We start from the raw sequence: 12,085 nt of genomic DNA on the forward strand, positions 1-12,085 counted from the left end.
TGGTATGAGCGCTCGCACGGAACGCGAGAGGTCGTGGTATTCGAGTCCCGCATCGTTCATAAATTTTATTTGTGTAATTAATACCAGAAGTGAGGGTTATCACTTTAAAACATAACAAATTGTTAATATGTATATTGTGAATGTTTCTACTTACTCTATGAAACAACAAAAATACTTAGTTTGCTCGTCCTTTACAGTTTTCACTTTTGTCATTTGACCTCAATCAAACACCGTTATTTTATTTGGACAGAACAAAGTCCGTCAGGGTCTGCTAGTGATCTATTAAAACTGCATAAAACCATAATGATAATAATGGGCAAATATGGAAAAAAATCTTGTTAAAGTTTGAATCGGCGTATCAATACATTTTATTATAATATCATGGTGTACTTAAAAGGGGTCAGCTCAAATTTAGTACGACAGAGCTCGTTTGAAAGGATTGATGTCATCGGAAGGAGTCAGTCAGGACTTAATGCTAATGGAGATGCATAATATCTGCCTATGCCTTTGTTATAAAGGCATGATTCTGTATATTATGAATACGTAATCATATATATGTTGCCGGCAATGTGTTAAATCCGTCATTCATTATAATACCTAGATCAAAGTTAGTTAAAAATGTATAAGTGTCATACATATACATTCGCTTCATCATCTCCATCTTCGCGATAAGTAGGTGACACAATTGGTAAGAGGTGGTGCGGTGGGGATAGGGGACGTTTTCAAGCGACTTTCACTCGCGTGTGAACCCCGGCAGAGCGGGCAGGGTTAGTACTTCTGAGTTATTAAATCATAATTATTCAATAATATTTTTATTCATTTGAATCATAATAATTAATTAAAAATTATTTTCATATAGTCAAAAGAAATTTATTTTGTAGAAATATATCGATTTTATTTAAGTATACTTATATAAAATTTTCACAAATTTTTTCTCCAAAATTAACGAAATAATAACAAATCTATCGCCTTTTAAAAACGTTTTTATATTAGGTGACTTAATTACTGACATTAAAGCTCCTGGAGCTTCAGACCAAATTTAATAAACTATTTGACACAAATGGCAAATCATGGCTTTATACCTACATACTATCTCCCGACCCAAGAACATAATTGTATCGATGACATACTAGCAAAATCAACACTTTTGTTAAAAACAATACTTAAAAAGAGTACATTAATGGACAAATGAATCATTGCTACTAACTATTATGAAAAAATCTTATTCTAAAACTTCATATTCAATAATTGAGAATAAGTTCGTGGCAAAAGAATAAAAAAAATATCTAGCGATGACTTGTATGTTGAATATGGTGTCACTCAAGGAAGTATTCTAGGTCTCATTTTATTTCTCATTTATATATATACGACCTTAACATGAACCCCCTCCCGTAATCAACAATCATCTCGTACGCCAATGACAATGTTTTTTTTCTTTTTAACACTAACTCTTGGACGGACACCTTTACACTGGCTCAAACTGGCTTCGACAACATTAATACTTGGCTGAAACTAAATTCATCACATTCTACTACTATTTTTTCATATTACCTGCTCATAACTCATTTTCTATAAAAGTCCACAACTGCCTTACAGCACTACCTCCCTAGAGTAAGTACCATTTGTAACGGTCCTATACTTAGCAGAATGCAATCTATTAGATACTTAGTTATTATAATTGATGAAAACCTTAAGTTCAAATACCACATTGAAGCCCTAACAAAAACAGTGCAAAAACTTAATACGCATTCAAAAACTTAAGTCATGTCGCAAGCAGAACTCTGTTAAAATAAGTATATCACACTATGTAGAGAGTACCCCGCTTGCATCTGCCCGCAGCGCACGGTTGTTTTGCGAACGCGATACCAATGTTTCGTTCACCTACCCGCAATACCGCGAGTCGCGGAAGTGATAACACTGTTGTTTGTGATACTGTGCAATGTAAGGAATGCAAATTAGTGGTAAATGAACTATTGGCTTTTGTGAGTAATAAAATAGATACTTTACCAGAAACGGGTATCATACAAATATGTTTAAGTGCATACAGTTGCGATGAAATCGAGTCTGCGCGATTGATAGCATACAAATTATTAGCACCGACAAAAAAATTCATGCGGAGAAGAGATGGCTCGGAACAAAAGGGCCTACAGGATATAATAAAACTAATAAAAGAATACGATCCGGATTGCTTGCCTACATTTGTGGCAAAAAATCTTAATAAGTGACTACATTTTTAAAAGAAATGTCAATATTAAAGAGTGAGGTAGCCAATATTAAGGCGACATCTTTGAATAGTGACAAGCTTACATCGAATTCTGATTTTGAATACTTGAAACAAGAAATTGAACAAGTAAAACGTATGTTGCAATTTAACTTGCAAACCGAACAAAGTAGCTGTGAACGATCTCAACGCAATGATAGCGACCCTAAAAATCAAAAACAACAACAGAATACCTCGCAAGAATCTGTTTCTAAGAAATCTGTTAAGGCTTCTAGTGTTCATTTGTTTTCTCCATGTGCGCCGGATAATAAAACCAATGGCTCTATATGTGTTGAGAGTACTCTAAGGGATTCGTACTCCGATCCAAGTGTGACCGCCATGAAGGCATTGGATACCCCTACTAATACACCATCGTATAGAGATATAACGGTGAATACGAATTTTAAAAAGCCAAGTTATATTTCCAAGCCCGAAAATGACAACTTTGTTCTAGTGGAACATAGAAAAAGAAAGAAGCTCGTTAACTCAAGTGGTACAGCTCAGATTTCTACCAAGTTAAGAGTGGCGGATTTAACATCGGCAGTGTATGTTTCTCGAGTAAATAAATCGACCTCGGCAGATGACATCCGGGAGTATATTAAAGACATGGGTGAGGAGTGTGTGAAAGTGGAATTATTAACGCAAAAAAATGAAACGCAATTCACATCTTATAAAATTATTGTAAGTAAAAACAAGTTAGATCGCTTCCTGAAACCGGACTTTTGGCCAGAGGGGATCAAATTTAGAATTTATCGAGACTTTATACCGAAAGGTAAGGTAGAAAAACTAAATAGTAATAAGAAATATAATGGACCAAAAGTCAACTCAATTTTCTATTATATCGTATAACTGTAAATCGATCAAAAGATCGATTCAATGTGTTAAGAACTTAACTATTAGAGCTGATATTGTAGTTCTTCAAGAGACATGGCTCCTTCCACATGATCTTAATTTCGTCAATGAGATAAGTAAAAAATTTAGTAGTATTGCCAAATCGTCAGTTGATACATCCGTAGGAATGTTAAAAGGTCGGCCTTACGGCGGTCTTGCAATATTATGGAATAATAATAAATTCCACGCAGTAACTCCGATTGAATGTAGTAGTAATCGAATCGCGGCTGTAAAAATACATATGGGATCAAGATTATTTTTAGTAATTAATGTCTATATGCCCGTCGACCACACGGACAACATGTCGGAGTTCATAGATTGTCTTGGTGAGATTAGTGCAATAATTGAAGAGTCGAATGTAGAGTGTGCTTATGTGCTGGGAGACTTTAATTCCCACCCTTCGGCTAATTTCGGTAGAGAAATGATAAAATTTTGTAAAGATATGGAATTGGAATGCATTGATATTAATTATTTAGGGCTTGAGTCAAATCATTTTACATTTATGAGCGAGTCCAGCGGCTCTCAGAGCTGGCTGGATCACTGTCTCACTACTTGTGCAGCGTCACAAACTGTAACCGACGTAAAGATACATATGTATTACATGTTGCATCCCTGAAAATGTTGTACCTGCGGTGGTAACTGGCAGTGATGATGGTTTAGTGAAGGTAAAATGGGGGTCACGTAGTAATGAGCAAATAAATAAATATCAAAAGTATTGCTATGAACACTTCGACAATTTCCCAGGTGTATTTCACTGTAATTGTAATAGTCATAAAACTTGTTCGCATTATAAAGAATACTTCTCGAGTATAGAACTGTACTACAATTTTATCGTTGATGTATTGCAGAAGGCAGCATTAATAAGTTCGCGTCCGACGCACCTTCATACTAAAAAAAAACATGTGACGGGGTGGAATTACTATGTCAGAGACAGTCATCAGTTAGCAAGATTATATTTTAAAACCTGGGTTAGTGCGGGAAAACCTAGTAATGGGGAGCTTTACGAGAAAATGAAAATAAGTAGAAGGGAATTCAAAAATAAACTGAAATGGAGCCAACAAATCGAAGAATCCATTAAAATGAATATTTTAGCAACACATCAGAAAGAAAACAATTTTATAAAATTTTGGAATGCAACCAAAAGACTACAGGGTAAGGAATGTAGGCCGGTATCCATAGATGGGCCTAAAGAAATTTCACATATTGCCAACATATTTAAAACTAAATTTAGAGCCAAACCCCTGACCACAAATTGTGTGGTCGACACTAAAAAAGTACCAAGGTCAGAGTTAGATTCTTCCGGTTGTTTTATACAGTTTACGCCTGAAGATATTAGAAAAACAGTTAAATCTATTAAACGCGGTAAGTCACCTGGGCATGATGGTCTTAGTGTCGAACACATAGTGTGGGGTACAGATAAAGTGTACCATCATTTATGTACATTTTTTAATCTATGCATAAAATATGATTTTTTACCGGTTTCTTTAACAAAAACATTAGTAGTTCCTATCGTTAAAAATAAAACAGGCAATTTAAATGATTCTGCAAATTACAGGCCCATCTCGCTTGGCACAATTATTAGTAAAGTTCTGGAGCGTCTAATTCACCCGGTATTGCAAAGATTTATCAATATTGATGACGCACAATTTGGTTTCCGACCAGGTTTGTCAACGGATTCAGCTATCGTTACACTAAAGAGTTGTGTGAGCTATTATACAGAACGTAGAACCTCGGTATATGCATGCTTTCTTGACCTAAGTAAAGCCTTTGACCTGGTCAATTATGACATTCTTTGGAAAAAGCTTTCTGCTACGAAAGCTCCTACTGAGATCATAAATTTATTAAAATTTTGGTACGGAAACCAAATAAACTGCGTTAAATGGGGTGACACCCTATCTAGTGGCTACAGACTAGATTGCGGTGTGAGACTAGACGACTGCGATATTGAGAGGGAGCGAAGGGCGCTCTCGGTACGTAGCAACATGATAGCTCGAAGGTTTGCAAAGTGCAGCAATGAGGTGAAAACAACACTATTTAAAACTTATTGCCTGTGTATGTACACCTGCCAACTGTGGTGTAATTATTCAAACAAGACCTTAAGTTCACTAAGAGTGCAATATAATGATTCCTATCGAGCTCTTATGAAACTTCCAAGGTATTGCAGTGCTGCAAGTATGTTTGCGAGAGCGAGAGTGCCCGACTTCTTCGCAATAATTCGCACAAGAATTGCTTCTTTTTGGGATCGAATGAGACGCTCCACCAACGGAATTCTGATGACTGTCTCTAACAATGTATATAATAACGATATTTTCAAAAGATGGATGGACATCCATCTTAATAAAAATAGAAAATAAGATATTTAATATAAGTAAGTAATTTGTAATTTATTTAATTTAATTTTTTTGCATGGTTAGTTAATTCGATTTAGTTGTAATTTAATTGTAATTTTGATTTTAATTTGTATTTTCTTTGGGTTATGCCTGAAATAAATGATTATTATATTATATGTGTGAATAATTATACCTCTACTGCATCACCACATGGCGCGGCATCCAGAAGACAACATTCATAGAGTAAGAAAGAGCACAGAGAGCCGTAGTAGAGGTTAGCTACTTCCGTCCCTTTCAATACTCCACAACACAATTAGTACTAACTAAAAGTGATGTGCTATCAGTTGGGCAGTTTTTTGTTTTACAAACAATACTCAATCTGCACTTCCAAGTTCTAGTATGTTCCACCATCTTTACCAGTAAGCGACATGCAGAAATTGATTGTATAATAAATCACTTACATACAGTACACTGACAAAGATTCTTTTGCTTTCTAGGGACATTTCTTCTTAAAATTTTTTTGTAAATATACGTTTGCTATGAATAACTTCGATCGTGAACACACAGTAAAAACTGGTTGCACGGAAAACCATACGAAGAGACAAAAAAATATTAGAAGTTGACTTCTTAATAGAATAAATAAGAATATAATCTATATGTAAAAGTTAGTATTCAATTAGTTGCTTATAAAATATATTTTGTAGATTTCAATTTGATAATTTAATCTCTTATTAGATAATTTGTTGTTTAAGACTACTTGTAGTTTAGTGATCATTAACGTACATATTAGCACTAATGTAACAAATATAATATTTGACTCTATAAGACAAGGCACTTTTCGTAATAACACAGTATTAGAGAACATTAGAATAAGATTTTTCATGGATAAATAAATTTATTAATATTATTAATCATTTAACTTATGATATAACTTTTTTACAAAATTACTATAAATTGCATGGACACCCCGGTTATAATTTACCTAGGTATTGTATAGAATACCTGAATTATACAGGTTGCCGGTAACATATTGTAATAAATATGTATATTGTAAACGTATTTATAGTGACGTTATGAAGAGAGGAGCGTCATTATTTTTCTATCTCACTTCATTCATACAAAATAGATGAAAGAGGTGACACAATATATCAACGGTTGGTATAAATGTTGAAGTTATATTAAGTTTGTACAGCTTTCATTGCTTCTTCGTTGGGTAATGATAATTTAATGTGTTTCTGTATAGCAGTATTGTACGTTAAACAAAGTTAACTACAAATGATTGCAAACGGGCATGCGTTAAAGAATACGCAGCGCGTCACGTCACCGTTCCTTTATCATTTCGGTGGCAAACTTGACGTAGCATGGCCGTCGTTTGGAAGTATTCACAGTTTTACTTCCACAAAGAATACGCGATAAACATATCTCAGAGCGAATTAAGAAAGACTTTTTTGAATAAATTTTTTACGCGAGTGAGATAAACAATATTAACGTGTATACAACACAGAACATCGTTTGAGTTACGACCTAAATTACGTTTTTAATTTCCTGCAAAATGAAAACAATGTGGTTAGTTAGCCAGCCAAATTCTGTGATTTTGGAAGTCAAGGTGGAAAATAATGCAATTGGACAACAATTATTAGAAAGGGTGAGTAACAAGTGTACCTATTTTTATACATTTAACATCATAATATTTAACATAAAAATATATCACAGCTGATAATATTAGAATGTAAATATACATTTATTTTGTATCTTGTTTGAATTTTGAAATTGACTTGGAGGTTTATGATAAGAATTTATTAGATCCCAACTGTATGAAGCAAATATAAAGGTTTAGAATTTAGATAATAAACCGATGCCGCAGTTCACGCAAGCACCTAGTGATTGTAAACGCTGTTTACCTTGTGGACTTTGGACCCGGCATTGTTAGGCCGTAGCCGACAGCATAGCTCATACTTTACCTTCACTAGGTACCTAGTAAGTAGGTAATAACTATTATAGAACACGCAATCAAATTCAATATTTGTATCTAAAATGACGTTTTCAGTTATAGTACTTAATTGAAAACTACTTTAGAATCGCAATGAAGTGATGACATTCCTACTATAATAATATTCTTGTAACTTTACACTAAAACATACTACGATCTTATTATGAAAGACAAAGTAGGTACCTCGTCCATTGGAAAATATAAGAATAATCATATCATTGGAAATAACTCTTTTGTTAGTCTGTGAATTCGGTAATTTTTACTTATTATGTAGGTCTGCCTTCGTATCGAGCTAGGGGTTATGCGAAATCTGGCGTCGCGCCAATATCAGTTGTATAAAATGAATCTTAATCCAAAGTAGGACTAAATATTTGAAATTTTATTGCAACTTGCATTTTCAAGTGGGTATTTGCTCAGATTATAGGTTACATTCAGATTATAGGTACATTACTTGCCGGTAGCCCCGAAATCTAATTTTTTTTATGTTATTTAGATTAATTTTAAATAGAGGTACTATTTTCTGTGCCGAAAATATATTCTGATGATAATTTCGTATGATGCATCTACTGTACTCAATAGCTCTTGGTTTTCTTTTATTAATTTTTTAACTTACTCGTGTAAGCCATGAATGACGTTTGAGTTTTTTTTTGTTGCATCGCTTTACATAGAAAATAATCTGTAAAACAATGAGTTTCTTCCGTTTCTTATTAAAGCTCAATCTTGTCCGGATTGGTAATACCTAAATGGTAAAATGTATTATTTATTGATCTAAATGAATAAAGTGCTATTGATTTGATTACGTATCTAGTACCTACCTAATATATAAATTTAATAATTATTGTTTGGCTTGGGGCTGGGCAGGTCGTCTCAGCCGTTCTTTGTTTAAACGTGAACCATTTGCAAGGTTTTCTTTACAATAAAAGAAATTGCTACAGCCTGAGTTATTTTTAGCCCTGTCTACTAAACAGGCACCGACCAATCCACGATAACATTTACCGTCGTACCTATTTTAAGTTGTACTAAATATAATATAAGTAGAAGTAGTAGGACTAAGGCTATAAACACATGGTCGAATTTGATCCGACCGAACCACCGTATTCGATAGTAGTTTGTCGCACAAAATCTAGTAAGGATTATAATTTTGTGCGATAGACAATACGACATACCATCGAATATGGTGCTCTACCGGACCGCGTCTGACGGTTCGGCCGGACAAAATCCTAGCATGTGTTTATAGCTTTAGATAGCAACCAACAGATAATCTATATATATAAAAATGAATTGCTGTTCGTTTGTCTCGCTAAAACTCGAGAACGGCTTGACCGATTTGGCTAATTTCGGTCTTGAATTATTTGTGGAAGTACAGGGAAGGTTCAAAAGGTAAATAAATAGCAAAATGCCCGGAATTAAATAAAAACAACAAATTTGTTTTTCCTTTGATGTGTCCCCCGTCGTTCAGAAATCAAATTGAAAGAATAGTTTAAAATGAATAACTAATTAGAATCTTTCCGTCTAAATTTCTCAGGAGGTAAAAAACAAACTTAATTTTAGTTACCTATAGTTGGTAGATTAACTTCAGTTGTTGACTATGACGGTAATACAACTTTTGCTGGGTCAGCTAGTTCTTCATAATTTTCTAATGAATAACCATCAACTAGGTATCTAGTATGTCTATCATCACTTACCACATAAGAACTTATAAAATACAACTTGAAACTCATTTCATTCATTACATAACCGTAACGATTGAGGGATATAATACCTAGGTAGGTATAATATAATAGTATAAGTAACATAAGATGGGGATAACGGGGGGTACCTAAATACGCATCTCTACTGACTTAAAAGAAAAATCGATATAATCGGGTCATAATTGGCCAATAAAGCGGGTAACATACAAACTTGTACACAATAATTATATTGAGGTACTTCCTTTATCTATTCAGTTGAAAAAGACCATGCAATTTTATAGGAATTGGTAGGTATGTATATTTTTATTTAATGGATTTTTACCTGGGAATATAGAGAAATCGGGTGTGACCTCTCGAAATAAGAGAAACGCATCTACAAGCGATGTCGAGTACGAGCGATCACGCAGCGAGCACGTGGTCGGGGCATGGCGAGAGTTTTTCAGCTGTTACTTGGACTTTGTACCCAGTCCGTGCCCACCGGTGCGGTGCGCTCGATTCTATACCGAGTACGGACCGCGACGACAGCGCTGAGCGCGCAACCGTTCCGCATCACTTAGGGAGACTACGGCTAGGTTTCTAGCTGCCAGTAACGCGGATGACACAGAAAGCCGTCCGTTCTCAGATCTCGTCGTGATTTAGCATCATTACTGCTTCATATAATAAATATAATAATATAATATTGACAACTTTTACACAAATTATCTTGCCCTAAACTAGGCCATAGCCTGTACTATGGGCACAAGACGATATATTTAATACAATATACTTACTTAAACATACATAAATATATATAAACATCCATGACTCGGAAACAAACATCCTTATTCATCATATAAATGATTGCACCTACCGGGATTCGAACCCGGGACCTCTAGCTTAGTAGTCAGGGTCACTAACCATTCAGCTATATGGGTCGTCATAAAAAAAATATATAAAAGGCATTTCTCCTAATTGATTCCTTTAGAATTCATTTTGATGTAATTTCTAATAATACCGCTTCGGAAGCCAATGGCGCTCTAAGAGAGTAGAAGCGGCGCAAGAAACTCTCCCAGCACTCTTTTCTTTGCGTTTTTTTTTATATGAAATATACAATATTGCTTTTGCTATTTAAAATAATCATAATCTAGTTCCAGGCTATCGGATCACAGATAGGATTTACGATAGAGCCATTTTTTAATAAAACATTTAAATTTATCTATAGATAATGCCTGAACAGTGGCTGGGACTTTCTTATAAAAAAGCTTAAAGCTATTATGTATCTTATGAAGCCAACTAGAATTAGTTACAAGCAATCCCTTGTTTCTTGTTTTATAATAATTTAAATCACTAAAAAAAGATCTTTTGATTCTGATATTATTTTTAAAAAAATCTCGTGTAAACCGGACATTTTTACAGTGAATCGTAAAATATGGCTCCGAAAAGAAACAAATGAGCTTGGATCTCATTTGTGTGAACAGTTTATTTCACCTTCTTCTTCTTAACGTGCCGTCTCCTTGCAAAGGTTGGCAATCATTAGGACAATTTCAACTTTCGACACAGCTGCTCTAAATAAAGATCTTGTGCTCTTCCCAAACCATTGGCGCAAGTTTTTAAGCCACGATATCCTTCTGCGGCCAGGCCTCCTCCTGCCTGCCACTTTCCCTTGCATGATTAGTTGTAGGAGTTCATATTTCTTGGCATTACGCATCACATGTCCAAAATATTCTAACTTTCGTTCCTTAATAGACGTAAGAATCTCTGTAGCCTTTCCCATTCTCTGTAACACGATGCTATTCCGTACGCGCTCTGTCCAAGAAATTCTCAGCATACGTCTGTACACCCACATCTCGAACGCTTCCAGTTTTTTTGTCATAGCTTCTGTCAGCGTCCAAGCTTCTACGCCGTATAGGACTACAGAAAAGACATAGCACCGCGCTATGCGTAATTAATTTCACCAATTATTATAAATGTGCCAATTATTACTTTTTTGTTCTTAGATTCGTTTTCGAGTTCACTCACAATGAGTAATTAAATAATATATTCATTACTAAATAGAGTTGATAATTAAATTTAATAGAGTATCTAGGAATAGGAAGTTGTGATTATATAAAACCGATAATTAATTGGTTTCACAGACAAGCTTAAGTGAGTTTCTTAGACATTTTAACTATGTAAAATATTTCTACAGAAAAACTAACCAATTTGTTTCGTCTAAGAAATAATAACAAGGGAGATCTGTATGATATGAATTTTGTTCGACGACGCTTCATCAGTCACCGGCCTGAGATGATGAGATAAGTAGAGTTTGTAAATTACAAAACTTTATACTTTTCCTAAGAACTTACATTTTTATAAAAAAAAAACTGCTGTGTGCGTGATATTGAGGCTTTTAATATAATTTTTTTCTTAAATAAATGGTTCCGCGAGAGACACTTCCAAACTGGTATAATATATATATATATATATAAATGAATTGCTGTTTGTTAGTCTCGCTAAAACTCGAGAACGGCTGGACCGATTTGGCCAATTTAGGTCTTGAATTATTTGTCCAGGGAAGGTTTAAAAGGTGAATAAATAGGAAAATGTTGCTAAATTAAATAAAAACAACAAATTTGTTCCTTTGATGTGTCCATACATAATTTCTATGAGAGAATTTATTGACGCACGGTTTGACAGTTCTGCTGTGAAACAATTTCATTACGACAGCAGGATGCATATTTTACGAAGTAATTTTTGGTGTTATGATATATTATTGACAAATTCATATAAAAACATTATTTTATTTATTATATAGAGAACAACGTCTGTCGGGTCAACTAGTGTGTGATAAAAATTTAATATCATTTTCCTTTCTATATAACTTTTATATTATGTTACTTGACTCGCACTTGGCTGCTTTTTTTTCTAACAGTAACGGTAACAGTAGTTCAGATACGATTTTTAA

At 34.3% G+C, this 12,085-nt stretch overlaps 1 protein-coding gene across 1 annotated transcript in view; it reads left to right on the forward strand.

Moving 5' to 3' along the window:
- Window positions 1-6,806: 6,806 nt before the first annotated feature.
- LOC126967413 (E3 ubiquitin-protein ligase MYLIP) overlaps window positions 6,807-12,085 on the forward strand; it is a 41,111-nt gene continuing 35,832 nt past the window's right edge. Inside the window, exon 1 of the mRNA XM_050811866.1 lies at window positions 6,807-7,126. Within this exon, the coding sequence (XP_050667823.1) occupies window positions 7,034-7,126 (93 nt within the window). The 5' untranslated portion in view covers window positions 6,807-7,033. The remainder of the gene's footprint in view (window positions 7,127-12,085) is intronic.

Source organism: Leptidea sinapis, chromosome 13 (genome assembly GCF_905404315.1).
Source record: "Leptidea sinapis chromosome 13, ilLepSina1.1, whole genome shotgun sequence".
Classification (NCBI taxonomy): Eukaryota; Metazoa; Arthropoda; class Insecta; order Lepidoptera; family Pieridae; genus Leptidea; species Leptidea sinapis.